At 40.2% G+C, this 25,189-nt stretch overlaps 1 protein-coding gene across 7 annotated transcripts in view; it reads right to left on the bottom strand.

Annotated features, from left to right (window-relative positions):
• Positions 1–718: 718 nt before the first annotated feature.
• Positions 719–25,189, bottom strand: part of LPP (LIM domain containing preferred translocation partner in lipoma) — a 687,064-nt gene continuing 662,593 nt past the window's right edge. For all 7 annotated transcript variants that reach the window (XM_057738614.1, XM_057738612.1, XM_057738613.1 and 4 more), the window contains 3 exons: positions 22,766–22,944; positions 17,047–17,167; positions 719–15,769 (listed from right to left, as the gene is read on the bottom strand). In XM_057738614.1, coding sequence (XP_057594597.1) covers positions 15,641–15,769; positions 17,047–17,167; positions 22,766–22,944 — 429 coding nt within the window. In that variant the 3' untranslated portion in view covers positions 719–15,640. The remainder of the gene's footprint in view (positions 15,770–17,046; positions 17,168–22,765; positions 22,945–25,189) is intronic.

Raw genomic sequence — 25,189 nt, 5'->3', positions numbered from 1 at the left:
CTTGGATTGTTAACTTTCTCACATTCTTAGCATCTTTATCTATAAAATGTGGGTAAAATTCCAGATCACAGGGCTATTAAAAATGATATGACAGTGCAAAGTTTTGAAAATGCTGTTATACTCTCCCAAGGGTCTGATTCTTCCTGTCTTCTTACCAGGGTTATTTGTCAGCTTGACTAGACTAGAGACTTCTTGAAAGCAGGAACTATGTCTGATTTACATCTGTATCCCTCAAGGAGCCTAGTGCAAAGCAGATTCTCAACATTGGAAAAGTATGCATAGAACAGATGGAATAAAAGTGTGAAAGTCAGCCAGCCCTTAGTGATGTGAGTGGAGATCCTCCCATCTGCCCCCTCACCCCCCCCACCCCACCCCGGAAATGATTTACCTGGATCCAACTTGAAAAGGGGAAAGTTCTTTACTTGAAAATTTAAGACAAAGTGGTCAAGTAATTCTAGTACATATCTAACCTCAAGATCTTCTGTGCTAACAGTGGAGAAGAGTGGGTGCCTTCAGACTCTTGTTGGCATCATATTTGCTTTGAGAGACGTTGCCTTTCTCAGAGGACCATATGGAAAGCAAAGGATGCAAAAAATGAATCACAGTAAAAGAGGTTAGAAGAAAGGAGACAGGGATTATCCAACTCAAAAAGAATTCCACACATAAGCAAGTAAATGTAATAACTTTATTGAATTTCTAAATATAATAAAGTAGTTGCAATTCTTTTACAGAAAAAAGGAATATGATTTTCATATTTGTTCATAAAGAGCATTGGAAAAACATAATTGATAGAAAAAAACCAATAGAAGGTAAATAGAAACATGATTTAATATAGTTGGTAATATATAAATGCAAAAGAAAATATCCCAAATCACTTGCTTATAGTAGGTTTTATTCAGTTATTTTCATAAGGAACCACGAGGGCTATTTTGGATAGGTCAGTGATGGTTCATGATGTAGTGGAGAGATGCAATTTGCTAAGAATAAAAAAGAGAAATCAGTATTTTGGGGAATACCATGGTTCTGTCAGTATCATACATGTGAAAAAAGGAATATTCCCTGTATGTGTTTTGTGCTTTCCCTAAGTCAGAGACTGTTACTCAGACTTGCAGCTGATCGTGGTAGGGCTGTGATTATACTTAGTAGGAAGTTCCTGTTTTTGACACATTTAGCATAGAGAAAACATGGTTTCTCCCCACTTTTCCTTTGATCTATCTACTTGTAAATACCATTTAACACTTACATAAAACTCTCCCCTGGTCACGATCAGATTGAAACCTGGAGCAAAACTGTGCCGTCTCTTTCCCAGTCTCTCCTTTTTCCAAGGAGGAAAAACTCTGTAGCATCCTAGTGCTCCTTTTGACATCACACAGAGATTTTTGAATGCTTACCTAGTACTAACATCTGATTCTCTAAAAAAAAATAGAAAATGACTAGTGTTGAAACTGATAAAGTAAAAACAGAACATCAACAGCAAGAGTAGACAGTTTTAGTGAAGAGTATCACTTTCTCCAAGGAGACAAGTGGTCTCATAAAATGATGACAACGAAGGAAGGGTGGTCCACACTCTAGAAATTATGAAACCATGATCCATTCTGCCCTCCTCCCTGGTTTAAGAAGTGGAGCCCCTTAGATGGAAAGCAGAATGGTGGCTGACTTCAAGCATGTGGGACGCATCTTCTATTGCTTGTCCCCCTTTACTTCCATTTGGTAAAACTGGGTGGGATAGGAGACAACTTCATGACCAAGAGGATACCAGGAGCTCCCTTGGGGAAAGGCTAACTGGAGGTCTCCTGCTTTCCCAAAGCAGAGGCAGAATCAAGTGAACATGGAGCCAACTGACTTAGAAGGGAAGGGAGCGACTTGGCAAGTGTAATTTGCCAGCTGGTTGAGTCAGACGACACATTGAGAAAGATCTTTTTTGGAAGCTCGTCCTCCTTTCAACCCTTTTCCTAAAATTGTGCATAGTCTACCTCGTCCTGTTCGTCCAGCCCCTCTCCTATTGCCACACCTGGGTGAGAACCCAACTTTCTAGGCTGAGCTGCTGCTCCATCGACAATATCTACGGCTACAATGCCAGCGACAGAACCATGGAAACAAAAGCCATTACATAACATGTGTTACTATTTTTAGGAGTCAAAGTAAAGATGCTCTAAGGACCTGGCAAGGGCCTTTGGCCCCCTGAGCCACCAATTCTCAGAGCCAAGACTTTTCTTTCGTTTTCACTGATGTTAGCCTGAGAGATAAAAGGAGAAGCAATGTGCTGACATGCTAAGCTCACCAGTGCTGAGTTTATAAAACACACACATGACACGTATCCTAATACAGACCCTGGCTCATTAATTCTCTTAAACAATTTTTTTTTCCTGACTAAATGTTCCAATTCCATAAAGCATAATATATTCCCTTGAAGGAGAGTACAGGAAACCTCAGCAATATGGCACCATCCAGTAGGATAAAAATATAAAGTGGCTGTATCAGCAAGGAATGCTCAGGGAATGTGCTTGCAGCCTGTTTCACGGTGCTGCTTGGGAGGGGATATTGGAAATGAGTGACTTTCTTCCTTTTGGCAAGGTTTCCTTATCTTAGCACCTACTCCTTTCCATGGTATGTTTTTGAAGGCTGCACGGTATGACTCTGGGTACCATGTGTACATACATATGAAGGAATAACGTCTATGTTTCTCAGAATAGGCACTTTTTTGAAGGCAGTAAATCTAAAAGTAAAGTTAATAGCGCCTATATTTAGTGCTCATCTTCTCACTTTGCTGATGTGTATGCTGAACAGAAGATCACAGATTTGAGTCAGTCTCGCAAAGAGGCCGGAGTCGGCAAATGGCTATATTCAGAGCTGGGGAAGTCTTGCCAACTCAACTGTAGCTGTTAAAAGGCAGACTTGGAGAAGGTGCAACCGTTTTTCTCAAAGGTGACAGCACAGAAGGAGAAAAGCCTGTGACAAAGCCATGAAATAAAAGCTGGTGTGTGCGGCTCAGAGAAAATTACTATTCTCCAGCTCTGCACCTTCATGTCACGTCTACTTCATGGCTGAGATTTGCTACCCGAAAGTTCTTTCTTTTCCCTTTCTTTTTTTGGGGGGGGAATGCATCTCATAATTGCACATATTCCCAGTAGAGAAAGAGGCAACCCACATCTGTTTAACTAATGATAAAGGTGAAGTTAAAAGACAAAACAAAAAACAAAGTAATTAACTGCATAGATAACAAGGTAAAAGTTCAATACTGTATCCTGCTGTGAAAGTTTTGCATTTAGTTTAAAGTTTTGCTTAAGGCACATTAAAATCACATAATTTTATTCATGCTAAACAATCAGAGAGTTAATGCCATCTTTAATTCTATTTGCTTTTTCATATGCTTCTTGGAAATTAATGAGGACTAATTCAGATTTTTAGGGGCGGGGGGTTGGTGGTGGATATTCTGTGTTTAATAAGAAATAATTCTTGGATAATTTGCTCCAAGCTTTCCCAAGAGAATAAATGGATACTAAAAAGAAGAAAGTCATTTAAAAATGATTTTGCAACTACTTCATTATAAACTATCAGTGGTGACGAGATTTTGTTTTCAGGGTCCTACATCGCTTTCATCAAGGATACACCTCAGTTCAGACATTTCAGTTAAGAAGGCTGGCACGGTTTATCCCAGTTTCAACTTGCTACCTAGTGAGGAAGGTCCAAGGCACTTTAACACTTTTTGGCAATTTCACTCTGATATGTTACTATAATGGCATTCACCTAAAAACTAAGCAGAAGGCATATAGGGTTAGTAAAAACGCAAACACTGCCCAAATATCAACTCAACTTTTACTGTTTGAAAGTTAAAATATGAGGCCATTCCTATTGTTGGCATTTAAATGATAAAATCCCTTTTCCTCTCAAAGTCTGTGTTTGAAGGAATGAAACATGCTGGCAGATACATCATCACCTGGCTAAGCTCTTCTCCTACTTCTGGTTTATAATTACTAAGTGACCATCAACTGTCACCCAAAGGGAAAGAGAGATGAAAAGGAACTGGATTTTTTTTTCCTTTCTATTTGTCTCCCAAGACAGAAGAAAAATAGAGAAGTGTATCCAGGAAAAGTGAGCTCTCCTCCTTGTGCACTTTCTAAACTAGCTCGGAAATGGAGTCAAATAATTTAGTGAGGGAATACATTCAGGCTTAATATTTATTCCCTCATGATGGGGGGAAAGGAGTCAACAAAACAACTCATTCTTATGCCTCAGTAGGAAGCAAAGCAGGCACCGTACAAAGTGGCAATGCAACACATCAATAATGATGGTCCAAGAACTGTTCTTACCCTTTTCCCAACAGATAGAAATACAAAGAGAGCCTCAAGCAGCAGAGATAAATACCTTAGTTCCCACCCCCACCTCAAATTGCTTTGGCATGTTTTAAGAGGGAAATGGATCTGCACAAAATTTAAATAGCTTTTTCTTTTCTCTTTTGGCAGTCACTAAAATGGGTCAGGTCTAGGAATTATTAGTTTCTCGGCCTAAAAAACCCAAGTGTTTTAAAATAAGATTTCCTTTTTGAAGGATCAGCTTTCTTGGAAGTTGTGTGTGTGTGTGTGTGTGTATGTGTGTGAGAGAGAGCGCGTGTGTGCATGCACGTGCGTGGGGGTGTGTTTTGAAGACAACACAAGTGTATCTTCCCTAAGCTGGGGGGGAACACTGTTCACAATGGAGGAAGAAAAAAATGCATTCATAATTTCCTTTTCAGTATGTAAAGACAAATCAGAGTTTGTGGCTCTCTTAATTTTTTTAAAGGGCTGCTTTTTTCATATGCACAGCCTCATGTCCTTTTATTCCCTCTAATAAGACACCACAGGTTCCACGCAAGTGAGTCTTGGCTCAGGCGTCCTCACCTAGATAATTCTGAAAAGTTCTCCAAATGCTTCTTCTGCTAATCCACTCCTGTGGTGGGGGTACACCATTTATTCCACGAGAATCATTTTCCACTCCATCAATCATAACATGAATCAAACCTCACAGGAAGATCGGGCACTTTTCCAGTGTCTGAATGTTGCCGTCTCAGCCAAGGCTACTCTGCTGGCCCTACTGGCACCTCCTGCATTTCCCAGGTGTGAAGACTGGAAAGGGGTGAGAGGCCATTTGTTATTTAACTTGGCCCTCATTAATCCCAGGGAATTTAGCAGATGGATGATGAGACCAGCTTGATGATGGAAGACTCTAGGGAGGAAAAATGCCTAGAAAGCTTATTAGATAAGCTCATTTTAAAGGTTCCCCGCAGTAGATTTAACTCAGATGAAGAAAGAATATTTTTCAATCAGTTAACAGATTTCAACTTAAAGCCAAGCAACTATAATGAGAAATGAGAGAAACTAAAAACCCAAGAGCACACATCAAAAGGCACAGCTTCCGGAGGGATGCAGCTCAAGTGAAGGCATGCCCAGTTGTTGAACTGCCATGTAGAGCAGGTTCTAGCATATACACGTAGGCTTCCAAGTAGGTATGCTGGAAGCAACACAGTACCAAATTCTTCATGATAAGCACACACAAATCACAAAACGACCACAGGCTGGGGAAGCCCAGGCTATCAAATAGCAAAAGCCAAGCTGCAGAACTGCAGTCAATCCCATAGCATTTGTTCACAGACACTGCAAGGTCAAGGTGGGTTGATTGTCTCAGAAATGCCTGGTGCTGTGACATATACTTGATGGACCTCGATAACTGTGAGCTGAAAGAGAGAAGAAGATGCACTGTTTACCTAGGGCAGTTCCTGCCTCTGAGGGGCATAAATCGCAGCCCACAGGAGAGAGAACTGTCCTAAGGATCAAGTCACCTCTGCACGCCACTGAATTCTAAATGAAATGGCCTTGGTTGATATTTGGAACCTCACAGTTGCAGAGAGTTTTTCAGTTAATGTAAAGTAAACCACGGTCTCTGGGGAAATTTGCTGCGGTGTATTTCAGTGCCACAGTGTTTGTTCTTAGCGGCGGCCTCTTCTCACTGGCTCTGTCACACTGCCAATCAGACAGAATACCTAGTAGTTTCCCACAAGATGACACAGAAAAATGCATGCACGCTCTAAAGGATCTCAAACATCACAGGACACACAGGGCTCTGCCTCCGGATAGCTGAGTGATCTCTGTGAATTTCCTCGGATGCCTTCAGACAGGGGGACGGTGGTCTGGGAGAGGCATACAGCGTGCTCTGAGGTATTTTGTGCCCTGAGAGCGGCCACTGGAGAGAGCACTGGACTTGTAGGACCTGGGTATATCCCCAAATCTGCCACTTATCAGCTCCATCGCTTTTGGCAAGTCACTTAACGATTCTGAGGCTCAGCTATCTCTTCCAGGATAGGACTATTAATAACCTGCCTTCCAGGGCTATTTTATGTGTGAAAGCAGTCTGTGAGCTCTCTTAGGAATTATTATTTCAGAGCTCGGAAAGCCACCCCCAAGTCCTGCCCAGGAGACTGATGTCAAGTTCTGCCAACAGGACTCTCAAATTTAAGGCTAGAGTGGAAGGGCTGTAAACCTTGTCCTCCCAAAGACCAAGGAATGTTATTGATACTAAATAGCATCTCTGGACAGTAAGGAAAGAATGTATACATTTCTATATAAAACCATGACATAATATTACCTCCTTCATTTTGCACAGAACTGGCCAGAGGTAATGCTTTTCAACAGAACCAGTATCTTCTGTTTTTGACTATTTCCTTGTTGGATGCAATCACACGCTGATGTTTCTCACCATTGTAAGGTCATTATCAGCAGACTGGATAACGGGAGAGTGTTTCATGGGTTAGTTACTGGGGGATGGCATGAAGCTGTATAACAACTGTCAGAACAGTTTGTCTTTTGAATAAGAAAGTAAAAACAGCAACCCAAAACTCATTCTCTAGAAGCGGACCCTCAGAAAACCCTTCAGACTATTTTTAAGGATGTTTAAAGGTTTTTGTAATCTTCAGCTAAAAAAAAAAATCAAGAATTTATTTTTTTACAGTAATGTGTTGCCAAAAGCAAAATATATTTGGAAGGAAAACAGAGGGAGGAAGCACCATTTTATTATGTAGTAAAGATTAATTTTGTATGGCACCAAGGAGCACCTAAGCCCCAAAGGCTAGTTCTGGGAGCTTGGAACAAAGTGTGAAGGAGGAAATGGAAGAGGCTGAGAGGTAATGAGCTCTTTGATGCAGGTGATGCTTAAGCAGAGTCTGGATTACCACTTAGCAATAAATCCATAAGGGAATTTTAACACCCAGTGGAACAGACGAATGTGGAATCCTTTCCAGTGGTGGACCTAGAAGCAATAGGAAAATAGAGGTGTCCTGCTCATTGCCTTGTAGGGGCTCAAAAGATAGGGGTGTTCGGTGCAAGAGTGGAGTACGTAGTTATTCGCCAATGCAAATGTACATTTTGTATGTTATCAAAAACGATTTCTCTTCATACTGTATGTGTTGGGTTAAATTTTGACAGCTTATCCTATTTTACAATTACATAGAGATGAAAAAGCAGATTGAATCAGTCTTGCTCTATGCCTTTCCCTTCTCACTGACCCTGAATATCTGGAAGCCTTTTCTCCTGTGAAGGACATTCCAGAATCTGTGATACTTAAAGCAAAAGGTCTTTTCTGAATATATCCTATGCTTTCCTTTTGTTTCTGGTGCCTTAAATATTCTTCTCTAAAATTCTAAATCAAGCCAATGAATCAAGATTTCTTAACAAAGTTCACTCTTCCATGAAGCCTTACTGATGACACTGGGAAGAATTCCTTTTCCTGAAGCTATATTCCTTCCTATGGAGTACAGACTGAACCTATCTGATTTTATTTCAGTGGGCTTCAATCAAAGTTACTTAGGGGCTGATTCTCTTAAAGTGATTATTAAATTGAGGAGATGAGTAAGAGATAAAGATGTTAGAAAGACAAAAGTATACAGAAAACACAGACTCCTAAGGGTAGTTCTTAACTGATTGAGTAGGGAAGCTGCTAATTTGGTGTAGAATGCAACACCTCTAGGTACAAACATTTGAGCCCAGAAGAGTGAAAGCAAATCTCAAAAACCATCCAGCCAGAAATATTTATTCAGGATGGGAACATGGACAATAAATATCTTATTATTGAGATGACACAGACAAAGGGAAAAGGTTGAAGAGAATTTATGAACATTGATCAAGAAGTGAGAATCTAATGGATGACATATGTACTAGCTCACTTCTTATTTTGACTTTGGTAACATCAAAAACAGGAAAGGACAGAGAGTTAGAGGACTGTTTTGCACACATGGGAGATCTATCCTCCTCTAGCTTTCTGAGTCCTGGGGGGAAATTACCACATTGACTACCAGTTTCCTTTGGATGATTCCAATTCAATTTACTTTCAGCCATGAAGAAAGTACTTTTACCTAGCCTGACCCTAAGTGTTGGCTATATCTCACTGAGTAGATTGAAACAAAATTAGAAAATATTGGTGGGTCCAACTGTTCAAAGGAGAGGCAAGAGGGCAATTAGACTTGATACCATGTCAATAAATGAGGAAAAGTTAAAAGACTGATCTCTGACCTAGAGGCAAAGGTTTAGACATTAGACTTCTTGTGCATAGCTCCAAGTGCCAGAGTTTTGTTTAACACGAGGAAGAACTTTGGTAGAAAAAAGCTGCCCCAGTGATAGTGGAATGGTGACTTGTCAGGACAATAACAGGAGATTCAGATCCTTGAAGGACTCATGATTCTATGTCTTGGAACAGCACTGGGGCTTGGAGTCAGCTATAATGCTCTACACTACTGTAGAACGCAAGATGACACAGGGAAACCTGTCTCAATCTTGGTAGATTATTCTACTCCAGGGGTTGAAAACTGAATTTAGAAACTACGTTCAGTACTAAGTTGGTTGCATTTGTGGGTAGTTTAATAAGAATTCTATTGGGGTCTATTAGGTAAAAGTCTTGCAAAGTTAGAAAAATGATGTTTTCTCTTGCTCATAAGTGAATGAGTTATCTTGGAAAAAGTAGCAAGCATGCAGTAGGGAAGCATTAATGCAACCATCCTAAAGTATTACAAAGGAATTAGTTGTGGGTTTCTCTCTTCTTTCTAGTATATATAACATTTTGCTTGCAGAATACTACAAAATTTGTGTTTATAATGAGGGCTAGAATGAGAGATATTTATTAGGGTAGTTAGAAACTGCTGTAAATTAAGTAACAATCAGAAATAAAGAGCGAAGATTTTAGTAACTTTTTTTTTTTGTAACTTCATGGGAGAAAAGTCAATGAGTTTCATAAAATGCATCTTCTGCATAACTTTCTGTGAAATAAGCCACATGCACGGTACGTAACTAAGATAGAGTCTACAGCTTTTTCCACAGGGGCCAAGAAAGTAAAATAGAGCAGGGAATGTGTCCTTCCTTTCTATATTGAAGTGAAAATATGCCGTTTTATATTTCTTCTTCTTTGAACTTAGTAAGCTAAAGTTAGTTTTCTGTGCTTGCAGCTAAAAAGGAGAAAAGCAGCACAAGTCAGTTCTAGAAGAGCTGTTTAGGCAGGCCATGACAGAAGGTGGATGACGGGACTTGAACCAGCGACCCAGAGACCAGGACAACTCCTTCTTCCTGTGCTCACCAGGTAAGTATATTGGAAAGATGAAACATTAAGCGTGTGAAAATAGAAAGAGCTAACCTTCAGAGATGCTTAGGGTGTACTGCAGCTTGCCTGTGACTATGTGAGAATATGCATCGCCATCTGTCACAAAGAGAGCAAGCAACGGCCCTCTCGCAGAGGGATGAGAGGACACGGATTATGAGTCCTGTGTAGTTACGGCCATGCCACGGGGCCGCGAAGCAGCTCTCACTTTAACTCTCTTCTGACAGTGTTAGCTGTAGTGATTTTTAAACACATCATAAACTTTGAAATATAAATACTTGTTTAAAAAACTACAATTGCCAATTCTTAAAACCCCTATGAAAATCCTGTTACACTCTACAAGAATCCTCTTGTCATTGTTTTAATTGTGACCTGCCCTTTCTCTCAAATTCCTTCCCCCTCCCCGCTCAAACCCCTCTCTTCTTGGAGACAGGTTAAAACAAAACAAAACAAAACAAAAACACAAAAACAAAAGAAACAAAAGAAACCTCTGCCTATTTATCAAAAGAACACACTCACTGCGACTATCATTAATTCTGGGCAAATTCATTTGTGTATTGAATTATGTATGCATTAGGTATGCTTTTACTTTCCTCATATGTGATTCTCCCAAAATGGAAAATCAAGGTCAACTTGTAGAAAACAGACATGAGGACAGAAACCAAAAATGGAAATACATTCCTAGAATTATAAGCCTTTTTCCTAAACAAATTTATTACAAATGGACACAGAGGGCATGTTTTGATCAGTATTAGCCAGAGTTCAAAAGAATCTCAGACTCAAACTGTAAGAAAATGCTTTGCCAAAAGACCCATCGTTCTTCTCAGGTTGCTTTTTATAAACAGATTACAGGTCTGTAATCTGTGCTTCAGGAATAACTCTGTTGCTGACCTACTCCCTGCAAAATACTGTGTTTCTAGTATTAGGGTTTAATATTATTATCATGGGAAAAATGCTATATGTGTAAAAATTCCAGAAGGATAATGGCTTTTCCCTGCCATAAGGAAAACTCTCAAGTTTCACTGATTTAAACATGCCACCACTTAAAAACATGATTGTTTTGTTGGTCAAAATGCTTTGGATTAAAAAAAAAATCTTAAACTAGTCTTAGAAAGATCACTTTGCCTATAGCTGAGAAAAGTAGGCCAGTCATAAGTGAATTTGCCAAGAACTCTGTGATCTGAGTCCCTGATGAAAACTCATTAAAATAAAACTGAAAGACTCTTATTATCTCACCTCACTTTATGAATAAACACAATCTGGAAAAATACGCTCTTTTAAAGAAAGGATTTATGGATGACACATATATTTTGTGCTGCAATTCTTCCCTTCACACGATCATAATTCCACAAGGATTGTAATGCATTGACTTAAGTTATTTATGAAAAGTCCAAGCAGGATAACGTTAATGAGTAGAAATGGGAAGGAATAAGAAGGAAGACAAGGAGGGAGAGAGGAAGAGCTCTCATCACGCCACACAGCTTTAATCAGATCACTTTTTAAAGGTTGAAATAACAAGCGAACTAAACAACAGCCTCATGAGCAAAGTTAACTGTCAAGGAAATAAACTGACCTGAAATGTTCATGATTGCACCATAATAATGACTCAGAACCAAGATCCTCAACTTGTCCTGTACAATACTAAATTAAAAAAAGAAAGCAAAACAATAAACCAAAAAAATTGTGGCAATTAAAAGAAGTGGACACGCTGAATAGGTGTTAAAGGCTCAAGTGGACGTCTGTCTTCATTACCTGACTAAAACTAGAGTAAGACCACTAAGGAAGACCACCTAATCACTAACAACATCCAAGGCATCACCTTGTGGCATCAGAACGTTTTCCTAATTTAGGAATCCATAAGGTTACTTCCAAGAGATGGCGAGAACAGAAATACTGTTAAACAACGCTAAGATGAAGAGTTCCCACTTCTCTGGATTTTGACTTTCTGATGAGTATTATCTTTGAGATTTGGGGATGGTTATTTACGTGACAGACTCTTCAGTGGAGCATTCATAGTACTGTAAAGATTCTTTAAAAATAAGGCACAAATACGTGTTGCTCTCTGATTGTCTCCCGTGAAAGTGCACCAAAAGAGCCATCTCAGGAAATGAACTTAAGGCACATTTTGCAGAGGTATATCTTTTCCAGCCTCCTGGTTTCCTACAGATGGCTAAAGCAGGGTATGGAACATGCTGTCATATTTCATTCATAACACACATGTACTGTAGCTCTAGGCAACAGATGGACAATCGCTTGTTTAAACTACAAATGTGAAATACTAAGGTAGAATAGCAATATTTCTAGAAATGTATATGGAAAAAAAGCCTTTCCAAGCCAAGAGGAATGGTGAGAGGCTGTGAGGTTACATCAGTGTTTCCCTGATCTCCCTAGCAGCTGCCACAATTTCCCCAACACCCTTCAAAACTTGATAATGGAGGGTTCAAGGGGCAGCCGACACAGATTTGACAAAAGAAGCCCAAACCATATCGAGTAGAAATAACACTGTTATTCCTGGCTGGTTCACATTTAATAGGATTCTTACTAACTAGGAAAACTGTTGGAAGTTGTGTTTTCAGAGTCCGGTCTATATTCCGTAAACCCTCTACTATAGCCCCATGGTAAAATGCTCTTTCCCCACCCGCCCCCTGGATCCAAATATAAAATACTGGTATAATTATATGTCGTTAGAGTTTTATATACTTGAAACATCATCGCAAACATCTCTGCAGAATATTTCATAGTGAGAAAACAATGATAGTGTTCCTATCTTCACTGTATTAATTGGCATACACTCCACGAAGTAATTTTGATCAGAGAAGTTGCTTTTACAGAAACAATCTGTTCATGAAAGGAAAAAGAACCCACATCTTTGAGCTGCAGAGATGTCCGGGATCTCAAAGCCTTGATGCCCTTTGCTGGGACACATGGCTTATTTTTGAGTTTTAAAGGCCAATTTGTCTGCAGATGAGACTCCACACTGTGTCACCATGAACTGGAGATCCAGGCGGTGGAGACCTCTGTGAGACGGTCTGCAGAGCCCAGGATGTAGTGGGTTTTTTTTCCTTTTCCATGTCTCTCATGTTACATGGAATTACCAAATATTTGTGTTCTTGACAATTTTTTTTAAAGCCGGTATATTTTTAGTATATTTTTACAAACTTTCTCTTATAGACTCTATGATTCTTTTCTATTATTTCTGTATTTAAATGATAACATTCAAGACAGTATTTCAAAAGACAGTAGAATTATAATCCTTAAGGTACTAGATCTTTATATCTCTGTTATAGGCAAAATTTCATGTAGCTAAAATTTTTACTAAAGTGATTTGGCATTGCTGACACCAAATGATTAATAGAAGATAAGAAAGCAATATAAATCATATATTTAAGAAATCCTGAAATAAAATATTTTAGGATCCTTTCCTTATTATACCTTGTGAAAGAAAAAAAATTCTAAATCTAAATATTCTGTATATGTAGGTGTGCACATTCATTATTACAAAAGTATGATAAGTCTATATTAAAAAGAGATTTACATTAAAAATCTTTGGTAAAGATACTCTGAGGTTATGTGATAAAAATGCACTATAAAGCAAGCAGTATTCTGGCAGTGCCACAGTGAGGGGCCTGTGACAGCATTTTCTTATAACTGTCTCTCTCTTTTTTTTTTTTCGCATGTAAACATTCAGTTACATAAGGGGTTAAATGCAACAAATAAGTAGAATGTTATTGCATCCTTATAGGATAAATATTTCATAAATTTTCCCTCTTTTGGCAAAATTCATACTAATATGACTGCATTTCAAGAGATAAAATCCATCTCTCAATAAATCGGGCTCTTTGCTTTGGACCAAAAGACAATTTCCCCCCAAGTATTTCTTAGAAAACAAGTTACAGAAGCAATTCAAGCAGATATATACGAACATTATCACCCCAATTGTCTAACAGTCAGTACTCTTTGAGGTCATCAGCATGGTCTGGACTTTCATTTGGAAGACAGAAAGTCAGAGATGCAGTTGTCACTGTATCCTAAGATGCACACACTGCCCGAAGCGGACCCCTTGTACTTAACATTATGAGACATGTGAGGTTAAGGATAAGGGCCGCAAGGTAAGGAAAGGGCAGTGGTCAAAGGACACTTTGAAAAGCTATAACTGTGGTGGTTCAAAACCACCACTGGTGACCAAAGCCAATGAGCCACAGATTAACTCAGAAGCACTACAGGCTTGAGAGTTTCTTATTAAAAAAAAAAAAACAAACCACCTTTATGATTATTCCTACTAAAGTAAAATGAATTGAATTGGGACTCTTGAGGCCTGGGTTGCAATTCAAAACATGTACAAATAATTTTCCATTTCTGAGTGTTAAAATTAAAAATTAAAAATTAAAAACAAAAGTCAGATGGGAAAACTTTATCCCTTTCTAATCATGAAAAAGATATTTGTGGAATCAGGGAAGGGTATACAGGGGAATGTAACTATATTTGTTATATTTGATTTCTTAAACTCGCTGTCACAGAGATTCATTATATTATTATTTATACTTTTGTGTATATTTAAAATACTTCATAATTTAAAAGTATATACTTGTGGAAAATTTGAAGAAGGGTTTAACTAATCTTAATCCAAAATATGTAATTACTTTACAAAACGGTAACCTGCTACTAAGAGAAGTGTCCTTCTTTAAAAGAAACATAATAAAACGCAATTAAGTATGTGTGGTTCTGCAGCTGGCGGGCAAGCAGTTCACTGCCCAGTAAGAGTTTGAATAAAGATTCTAGGCAGAGACTCTGCATATTTTTAGCTCAAAAAGGCAATTTTTTTTCAGTGATTGTCTTTGAGAGTGTGGTGTAAATGTCACATCGATGATGTGAAAATGTCTTCTGCAATATGTAATTTGAGTTGCAGAAGGATTATAAGAATAATGAAACTGTGGTTTCACAATCTTTTCAAGCTTCTTTGTCTTTTTAAAGTAAACTAAACAAAACTAACACAGTTTTATGTGCCCTGATTTGCAACTGTCAGGCAAAAAGGACCTGGGCCTGGAAAAAAAAACAAAACCAAAAAACTTAAACTGCTCTTTATAGCTATTTTCCTCTAGAGAAAAAGTCAATTTTGGTAGTTATGTTTGGATTTTTTTTTTAAAAAAAGGCAATATTTCTGATATGAAAAGTGGAACAGTATTGAAAATGTTATATTCTAGAGAAAAACAAGTTTGTCCACATCATTATGTCCAGGTAGCATGAAAACGGAAAATCTTAAGATAATATTTCGGGGTAATAATGAGTTTTTCAAATATAACCCCCAAAAACTTTATCCAGCATACCCTATCTGTAATTTCTTTTTTTTTTCCTATGTGTAATTTCTTTAGAAAAATATTGAAATTTTGTTCTTTCTCACCAGTATCTGTTTTCAAATGAGCCCCGACCACTGGTCATTTTAGATTTTGAATTTGGATGGTTGCAAATTCAATTTGGGCTTGTTTTAACCTATGTAATTTACAGCTTAAATTCTTTATAGCCTGACATATAACTGTGCATTTTTTTTCCCCAAGGGACATGACTAGTTTAGAGCAACAGAAAGATCTATGTGGAAGTGATAGGATGGAGCCTTCAAGCCTAAAAGCACCTGTGAGTTGGCAGACTCACCCAGGAAAAACTGTGTGACAGCAAATACCACACTAAAAAAAGCCATTCAACCAGATGAAAAGTGAGACAAACATAGGGATTAAAAGTTAAAAGAATGCAGAAGTGAATAGGATGGAGCATAATCCGTGCAAAAATGTGCAAGTCCTTGGGAACAAAGGCCCATCAAGGTCCTACATGATTCAATGTGAAATGTGTATTTGGTAAGAACTTAAAAAAAATCTCATACTCTATGTGTTTCTAAAGAAAGATTAATAGTGGGTGAAGTAGAGATCATCCCACAGCTTGATTGCCTTTCCTCTTTTTTCCTATTTCTCTTCTTATATTTTGCTTGTGTTTCATCCTTCTCAGAGCCACCAACTAACCACTAAACAGGCAACTGGATTTAAAGGTCAGTGCTAGCCTTGGCGGTCAACACCCTGATGCGGGCAGAGTTGCAGGTCTTGCAGAGGATGTGTCCATCCAAAGGGTAGCAACCTTGGTTATCTCCTTCAGACAGGAGGCCACCACAATCCTGGAAGAAGGAAGACAGATGGAAAGGATGTCAGTGAAAACAGAAACAAATTCCTTTGCTTTCCATTCAAGGCTTCCACAACGAGGCCAATTACTACCTTTCCTCTTCAAACACCACCAACCCCCTCCAATCCTTCCCCAGGATATAGCATGGTGTGTCTTGCATTAAGTTGAAGCAGAGATTCAGGACATAAATATGAACAGGGTAAAATGGCCCTCCTGAGATCACTTAATGGGAAATACAGGTACAGGAAAAGAAGAACCTGAGGGTCTAGGCTCCCAAATAATATAGTCCCCCTCACCCAAACAACAGCAACAAGAACATGAGAAAATGTAATAAGAATAGAGCCTGAATCACGAATTCATCTTTGCCGTTTATCATTCATTTAAGGATCTCTCAAAAGTAACATACAAGTGCAGGGACAGAATCTTTTGGTAATTCCAGGACAGAAGCTAAGTTGCAGAGTGACCCCTGCTAAGCACAAGGGCCACCAATGGGTTCTGCACACTGATTGCAACTTCAGAAAGAAAATAAAATCTTAAGGTTTGCGGGGAAGGGCAGTGGCAGGAAATGACCTGTTGTTCTTTCTAAAGGATACAGCACCGTGTAAAGGATGCTGCTGTTTCTCTTTAGTCATAAAACCCAGTGTAAAAGCTGGAAATTTTTTATTCTCTTCGCTCACGTTAAGGCCAGAGAGAGGCATGTAGGGCCAGACACAGCACACTGCATAAAACAGGTGGTCTGTTTCAACTCAGGCAGTGAATGGAATGACTGCAGTCCTGGAGAGCAGGGGTGGCCCCGCTGGCCCTGCCAGCTTGTGTCTTGGGAAAATCTCCTCGTGGGACTAGATGAGACAATCTCAGGAGGATGTGGTAATAAGGAAGTTCATATTATCTCTCGCAGACAGAGGAGGGAGCTGCTAACTGCTGCACTCAGAAGAGCTGGTAGAAAATAAGAAAACTGCTTCACAACAGGGGCTCTGGGTAAGTCATAGGACTAGATAAGAAAAGGTTTTAAAATCATTCTCTGAATGTTTTTTATACCTTTTGATACCCAGATTAGAGGAGAAGGGCTTGCTGCCCTTTGCTGTATAAACGATGACATGGCCCTTGGAAAGAGGCCTCCCTTGTTGCTTTCAGCCTGGATTCCAGGCCTCTTGTAAAACCCAAGTCCCATGAACACAGGCACCAGGGGCTCCCCCAGATTTCATAACTGCTGTATTTGTGAAAATCCAGCTCTAATGGGCCTGACAGGGTGTGGGAGCGCTGACCACAGACCTCACACCGGTAGCAGTGAACATGGAAGTCACGATCCAAAGCCACAATCCGGACAGTCTCCTCCTGGCCGGGGGCCGGCATGATAGGCTCCTTGCACACAGAACAGCGGGGAGCAAATTTCCTGAAAACAGAGAGATAGTTCTGGTTAGATACGGAGCATAGACACTGGCAAAGAGGTGAGACTCGGACGTGAAAAGAAAAGGTGTAAACCAAGAGCCAGGACATCTGGTCTGCCGTCTTGTGTGATCTTGAGCAAGTCACTTTCCTTCCCTGGGTCTGCTTCCTCCGCTTAAAATAAGGGATTTACAGTCGGTGACTGTTGAGGTTGTTCTAGATGATAGGTATGGTATCTGTTGAGGTGCGGAGGGAGTGTGTGAACTGCTTCTGCACGAAGAGCTACCGTGGTGTGGGGTTCACCTGTGGACAGACCGCAAACACAAACCCTGGGCTTGGGCAGCTAAGCCAGAGCGAAGGAAGCCCCGATTTGTTTCTGACTTTTGCTTCCAGACGTTTGTATGGGCTCCCCAGGCCCTACCCAAGTATCCTGAGGTTGGTAACTTTGCCTCATTCCCAATTATTAGAGCCTCTTTCTTTGAAATGTGTCTTGAATCCTAGGAACGAACACAAGAAACCTCAAATACATATCTTTTCAAAACAGCACAGGTGAGCGAGTTTAAATGCTCTTTATACCAAACTTGCTACAGCAAAATCTGCACTTCTTATATTTTGGATGTGTTAAACTTTTGTTTACAAGGAAAAATTATGAAGCTGTCCAGTTCTCTGTTCTTCAAAGGATTTTTAGCACTTCCAAAGGGTATGTGTATATGAACACAGCCCCAGCACACAGATATCTACACATACACACACAGATACATATGTTTTTGAGGTTAACTATTGGTGAGGAATTCTAATATTTCCTAATCTCTTCATAATCCTTAATATGACTGATGGCAACAACATTTTTTTCTTGTAACAGATTAATAGGCTGTAAATATAGGCTGTGCACCCATCTGTATCTTCTGGAAATTAGGTGTGGCATTTATGAAGGTGTGAAATGAAACAGGATTTGAAATGAACATGGATAAGAACTGAAAAGATTGAAAAAGAAGGAAAAGAAAGACTGCACAACTCAGTTTTTTTCATGGTGATGGTTTTAAGATTAATGATGCTAAAATTTATCTATTTGTAGAGAGACTTAAAAAGAAATAATGATAGTAATCTAACACTTTGCAGAGCACTTTATGGTTGTCAAAGCATTTTTACATACATTATACTCTATATGTACATATCAATTTTCCTGGCAGCACCCAAAAGGCATCTGTATAGCTGCAATCTAAATAAATATGAATTAAGCAGCAGATCAATTGATTGCAATGAAAGAAAAATTAAAAGGATCATGGTACAACTGCGGCAGTAATCAGAGTTGTTATAATTGGTATTTTATGCAAAAAGTTTATGCTCAGTGGCAAAAAAAATTGCTTTGGACTACCTGATTATTTTTGAATCTGGGTCAGCAGTAGTGAAATACGCAGCCTTCTGGAATCAGTGGCAAAATTTCTTTTCCCCAAACCCACTGGGACTGTAAACTCTGTGAGGTCAGAAGTGAGTCTTGCCTGTCACTTTAACTGTGAGCCTTCCCCAATGTCCCCAAGTAGGATTACCTACTCCTTGAGGATAAAATATCTTTCGCTGAATTTGCCTATTTGTGTAGTAATTATCTACATATCTTTGGAGACCTCGACACTGTGAGCTTCCAAAGGACAGGATTTGCTCTATTTCTGAGTTTCTAGAAATAACGATTGTGACTGGTGCAGAAGGTAGAAAGTCAGGCAATATCTAAAGAATGACGTATTTGCCATATTTTGCATCAAAAGATGTTGCTTAGGCCTTTATGTTCCATCTCAAGGTCCTTCCTCTTTGGAAAGGCAAGAATTGTATTCTCGCTGAGTAATGATTCCTTCTTACCAATTGGCCTCATTTCTATGATGGGAAAAGGCAAAGTGAAGAGACAGGAGGTAGTTTCCACAGTCCCTACAGTGTTCCTTGGCCGGCACGTTGAGGGCTGTAACAAAGCCCAGGTGGTCTATTTCAAGGCTCAGCTCACTAAGTAGACGATAATAATAAAATTAATTTGATAAAAACACTTCTGATGGTTAAAAGAGCTACCATTTATTGTGTGCTTATTATTGTGCCAAGCCTTGTTAAGTACTCTATACACTTGACCTTATTTTTCACTGATAACAAATGTTATGAAGAAATACTTCTATCATTTCTGCTTTACAGCTATGGGAGCCAAAGCTCAGAGAGGGATGGTCTTACTCATTGGGTCCTGGCACATTTCTGGCAATCCACAAATGGATGCTGATTAAACAAATAAATGGATGCATGTAACATCCCTGAGAAGAAAGCACAGAGAGTGGAATAGAGGCTCAACACAATGAAGGGGTCAGTTAAATAAATCTGCTTTTCTCAGCTCACTGTCCTGACACTGGGAATACAGAAATAAACACAGACTCCAGCAATCAGATTAGTCAGGGAGTTCTGTATATTTCTGCATTTGTTCTATTAACATGTATACACATCCTATCATATTGCAAAAATGATTTAAGGGGTTACTATAAAATTGTGTGCCTGTGTGTGTATTCTTTATTACTCATCAGGCTATGTTAGGTGCTATCTATAGCAGATTTACAAAACTATAAAACATAGAGAAGGAGATATACATGTAAACATGGGTACAGGGAGGGTTTGAGCTCAGGGGAGGCTTCTTAGAGTAGATGATAATTTGAGTTGGGCCCTGAAAGATGGCCATTTAGGTGAAATGGGAAAGTAATCTGTGCGTGCGTGTGTGTGTGTGTGTGTGTGTGTGTGTGTGTGTGTGTTGGGGGTGAGGGTGGGATACAGGCAGTCTGCCAGGGAACTAGTTTGAGCAGTCATCTGAAATGACATATGGGAAAGCGTTTCTGCCTAATAGGATGGAGGATTTGGGCCAACCCTGACTGAAGGCGGTTATGGAGGGGATAGCCCATTAGCAAGGCTTTAAAAATAGCATTTTAGGAGCTTGTTCCTCAGAGTGTCGTCCAAGACCACCTGGGAGCTTGTCAGAAATGCAGAACCTTAGGCCCCCACCCCAGACCTCCTGAGCTACAATCTGCAGTTTAACAAGATCACTAGGTGACCTGTAAGCACGCTGAAGTTTGGGAAGCACCAGCTTAAAGGACGGGATTCTAAGCAGGAGACATAAATCCCTGCTCCTGGGCCTCGTGTGTCTCACCATAGCTTCTGTGCCCAGGCTGCTCTCGTCACAGCCAAGCAGATCCCCTTGAATGCAGAGAAGCCTTTCTTCACTCTGCGCTCTTCTTTATTGCCCGAGTCGTTCCTTCTGCCAGGAATCTCCATTTCCCATTTAAAACACTCTGCTTCCAGAAGCCCGCTCAGGTCCCAGGGCCGAGTAAACTCTTCTGGCTCTGACAGCTCAAGCCCTTGCCTGTGCCCTGCGCCTTCAGCTTCACAGTCTTTTCTGCCTGGTATCACGCAGAGCCTGCACTTATTCTCTCCCCTCCTCCTGGCTAGCTCCTTGCTGACAGGGGCTTCTCTCTACATAATTTGACCCATGGGATTTCTCTCCTTTAGCACTTAGCACAGTAACTTTGGCCCATAGAGGGCTCTTCATAGATGTGGTTGAATTGAATTGAAATACACTTCCCAAAAGCTCACAAATGGAAGCTCTGTTCAGCGTGACCAAACATCTGCAGAAGATGGCTGTATTCCCCTCTCTGGAGCCCACTCTTCGTAGCCATGCAACGTCCACGGCTAAGACACGGCTAAGGGTTTGGACGTGTAGCTGCTTTCTGTTCCAGTTTCAAGACTCGGAAACAGAGTTCTGTAAAAGGTATCTTTTATTCTTCTTTGGGAAATGGGGAAAAGCTCAAAAAGCTTCTCCGCCTGCATACATGCCAATCATGCAGACAACATTACTTTTAATAATTTGTATTTTAACTGGCCATTGAATTAGCAGTGGTGGGGAGCGTTGGGGGTTTCAGATTCTTTTTCCCTTTCAGTTGCTCAAGTCTGCCTTCCTGGAGTGTTCAGACCCACACACATGTCACCAGTCACAAGTCTCTAATTATGCTCCCCACTCCTAGAAATGAAAGATAAATGGCATAGATATAAACTTACATTTGTCAGGATTGATTTCCTGTTTTAATTGAGGGGTGTAACATATCAGTCTTTTCCAGCAACAGAAACATGTGTGCTCTGATTATATCTATCTGTCTTTCTTGGATTAGGGTAAGTCTGAGAGAAACAGTGACAGAAATACACTCCCCACTGGTATCTTTTCACTTTCTTTAATTAGATGCAGGTTTCTTTTTTTTTTTTTCATGTGTAATTAGAAGCTAAAAATATCAGTAACGTGAAGTACAATTTATGCTGTGACTGCCCTTTCAAAGTGAGCCCTTCTTTGTCTAATTCAGGTGGAGAATTCCTGCCTCTGGGTTTTTTTTTTTTTTTTAATTCATTCAGCCTCACATCTTTTGGTGAGGTTTTCACTTTTCCTGCTACTTGGAAAGCGGTCAGGAAATTCTTTTCTTAAAGTCTCTTTTTTATGAGTCTCAGGTCCCCAAACTCTTTGTGACAAGTACCTCCCAGCTGTTGACAGTCAACAGAGTGGTGAAAATTAACCCACAAGACTGCACATCTGGAGGCCGTAGGACGGATACCCAAACTGGTGAGCCATACGAGCTTCATCTCTGTGAGAGCCTCAGACTGTTTTTAAAGCCACTGCCCAGCAAACACAAGCCAGAAACCTCTGTGTCTGCCATTTACAAACCACATCTACAGCTGTCATATGGTTCCTAGAAATATGCAACAAACGTGATCAACCAACTAACCAACAAACAAATTGGTCAAATAAGAATAAGCAAAATGCAAAACTATACAATTTTCATGCAAACTCCAGCTATAATGAAGAAGGATCTACAAATGAGAGAAGTGAAGAAGTGGGGGCATATTTTTCCAGGCTCATCAGTTAAGTGGTCTTGACCTTGAAGATCTACTTTCTAATCATCCTCAAAAGATTAGAAGATATCCTCAGGAAGAGAAGACCTGGGTGGGGGAAGAGCTTAGGGACGGTGTGAATATGTTGATAATGGCATAAAACAGCCTCCAAATATGTGAGAGGCTTGCATGAGCAAGAAGGGTTGAATTGTCCTCTGTGCCAGTCCCTCCTATAACCTCCTACCTGCAGAGTGGCAAAGATGTAGAGGTCAGCTCTACAGAGAACTCTAGGCTGCCTCAGATGGGAAGCTTTAAGACAGGGTCTGGTCTAATGGCCAAACTGAAGAGCTCAGAGAAATTGGGCAATTTGTCCACTGTCACACATCTTGTGGATGTTTAGGCCAGGAAGAGCTACCCCAGGATCTGCCTCTTTCCAGTACACATGTTCTGCGGCTGAGTTAACTTTCTCACAATTAGAGCTACACAAAGATGTGATGGACAAGCCCCAGGGAAGCCTTGAAGCAGAGGCCAGGTTGGAGGACCACATAGATTATCTGATATCAATTCCTACATTGGAGGAGGGGATAAATAACCTCTTTAAGGTCCCACCAAAATCCGGAGATTCTCTAGCTTGGAGAGAGAAGAGTAGCCCAGATGCCAGGAAGTAGGAACAGACCTCAAGAGGAGCGTCAAGCTACAGGAGGGAGAGTAGATGGCTTACCTGTGGAAGTCCTCGATGCAGTGAATGAGGCCACCAGCGTCCACAGTGAACGGGATCCCATCCAGGCTGCGGTGGCACATCACACAGGTAAAGCAGTGAGGATGGTAGGCCTTCCCAGTGGCTCGGAGAATCCTCTCCATGATGGGCTTGGAGCACACGCTGCACTGCTCCAGGGTGTTCTGGGGAGGAAAAGAAAAATGCCAACATTAGGCTTGGGCATGAGGAGCTCCATTTATGTAGTAATTTACAGCATGGCAAGCAATGTTCCAGAATATGTGGGCTCAGGGGCCTATCACAGTATTCGGAGGAAGGCAGAGTGTATACCTTTATTAGAGGCAGAAGGAAGCACAGATGGATCACGTGGCTTTTCTCAGGTCATGCAGGTACTGGATGGCAGATCTAGGATTTAGAACTCATGTCATCTGACTTCTACTCTTGTTCCTTTCCAATACAGCAGGGGTAATGGCAGACGTTTCTGTAAAGGCCCATATCGTAAATACTTCTGACTTTCTTACAGCAACCCCATCTTGCTGTAGTGGCAGGAAGGCAGCTATAGACGGTGTGTAAGTAAATGTGCATGGCTGTGTTCCAGTAAAACCTTATTTATAAAAGCAGGCTGGATTTGGCCATGACTATAGTTTGTTGACTCCTGATCTACACAATCTGGGTTCTCCACTAGAGGAATATTTCTCTATTACTTTTAAAACTTGATTGGTCATCAAAAATCCTAGTGGGGTCACCAAGGACCTTATTTTTTTTTTTTTAAGGATCTTAAATTTTAGCGTGGTCTTTCTGATAACCCAGACTCACAGAGAGCATGCTGGGTGCAGAACCCAATCAGACCTCAGCATCATCAATGAGGCTTTTGGTCATTTAAAGCCTTGATTCAAACATCATCTCCACACTTAGTGTTATGAATACCTGATGGAAATGTTGAACCTAGTTTTGAGAAATGAATTAAGAAAGTCAATTTACTTGGCTTTAAAAATATGCTCAGCTTTAAAAATAACCTCTCAGACTTCCCTGGTGGTGCAGTGGTTAAGAGTCCACCTGCCAATGCAGTCGACACAGGTTCGATTCCTGGTCTTGGAAGATCCCACATGCCTCGGAGCAACTAAAAAGCCCGTGAACCACAGCTACTGAGCCCGCGAGCCTAGAGCCCATGCTCTGCAACAAGAGAAGCCACCGCAATGAGAAGCCTGTGCACCACAACAAAGAGCAGCCACTGCTCACCACAGCTAGAGAAAGCCTGCGTGCAGCAATGAAGACCCAACACAGCCAAAAAATAAATACATAAGTAAATAAATAAAAATTTAAAAAATAAAATTAAAAAAAAATACCGTTCCCCCCGCTCCCCTTGAAAGGGATACCATTTACCGAGTTAGGACTCAGAAAGATTGATAAAATTAGCTGTTAACTTTCCATCCTTGCCTAGAATCCCACGCTTTCTTATCAAACAGCCGTGTTTCACACGTACTATGCTATATTCTAACTGAAATGTCTGGATTGATTCATTGAGTCTACAACCTAGAAAAAACCTGGGATGGGGATATGATTAGAAAGATGCAGAACTAGAAGGGAGGTGGAAATCGAGGAGGAATTTCCCTCTTACCACTAGAACCTTTATTTATTTATTTATTTTTTAATTTTTTATTTTTTACCATAAAATGCATATATTTACAGCGTACAATCTGGTATCCAATCTCCCAATTCATTCCCCCCGCAACCCTCCCCGCTTTCCCCATTTGGTGTCCATATGTTTGTTCTCTACTTCTGTGTCTCTATTTCTGCCTTGCAAACAGGTTGATTTGTACCATTTTTCTATAGTCCACATATATGTGTTAATATACAATGTTTTTCTCTTTCTGACTCACTTCACTCTGTGTGACAGTTTCTAGGTCCATCCATGTCTCTACAAATGTCCCAGTTTCATTGCTTTTTACAGTGGAGTAATATTCCATTGTATGTATGTACCACATCTTCTTTATCCATTCATCTGTGGATGGACTTTTAGGTTGCTTCCATGTCCTGGCTATTGCAAATAGTGCTGCAATGAACATTGGAGTGCATGTGTCTTTTTGAATGATGGTGTTCTCTGGGTATATGCCCAGTAGTGGGATGCTGGGTCATATGGTAGTTCTATTTTTAGTTTTGCAAGGAACCTCCATACTGTTTTCCATAGTGGCTGTATCAATTTACATTCCCACCAGCAATGCAAGAGCGTTCCCTTTTCTCCACACCCTCTCCAGCATTTACTGCTTGTAGATTTTCTGATGATGCCCATTCTAACAGGTGTGAGGTGATACCTCATTGTCGTTTTGATTTGCATTTCTCTAATAATTAGTGATGTTGAGCAGCTTTTCTTGTGCCTCTTGGCCATCCGTATGTCTTCTTTGGAGAAATGCCTATTTAGGTCTTCTGCCC

The sequence above is a fragment of the Hippopotamus amphibius genome, chromosome 6, assembly GCF_030028045.1.
Source record: "Hippopotamus amphibius kiboko isolate mHipAmp2 chromosome 6, mHipAmp2.hap2, whole genome shotgun sequence".
NCBI classification, from domain to species: domain Eukaryota; kingdom Metazoa; phylum Chordata; class Mammalia; order Artiodactyla; family Hippopotamidae; genus Hippopotamus; species Hippopotamus amphibius.
Note: the sequence above shows the minus strand (reverse complement) of the source record. Positions and strands in the feature narration are given on the sequence as shown.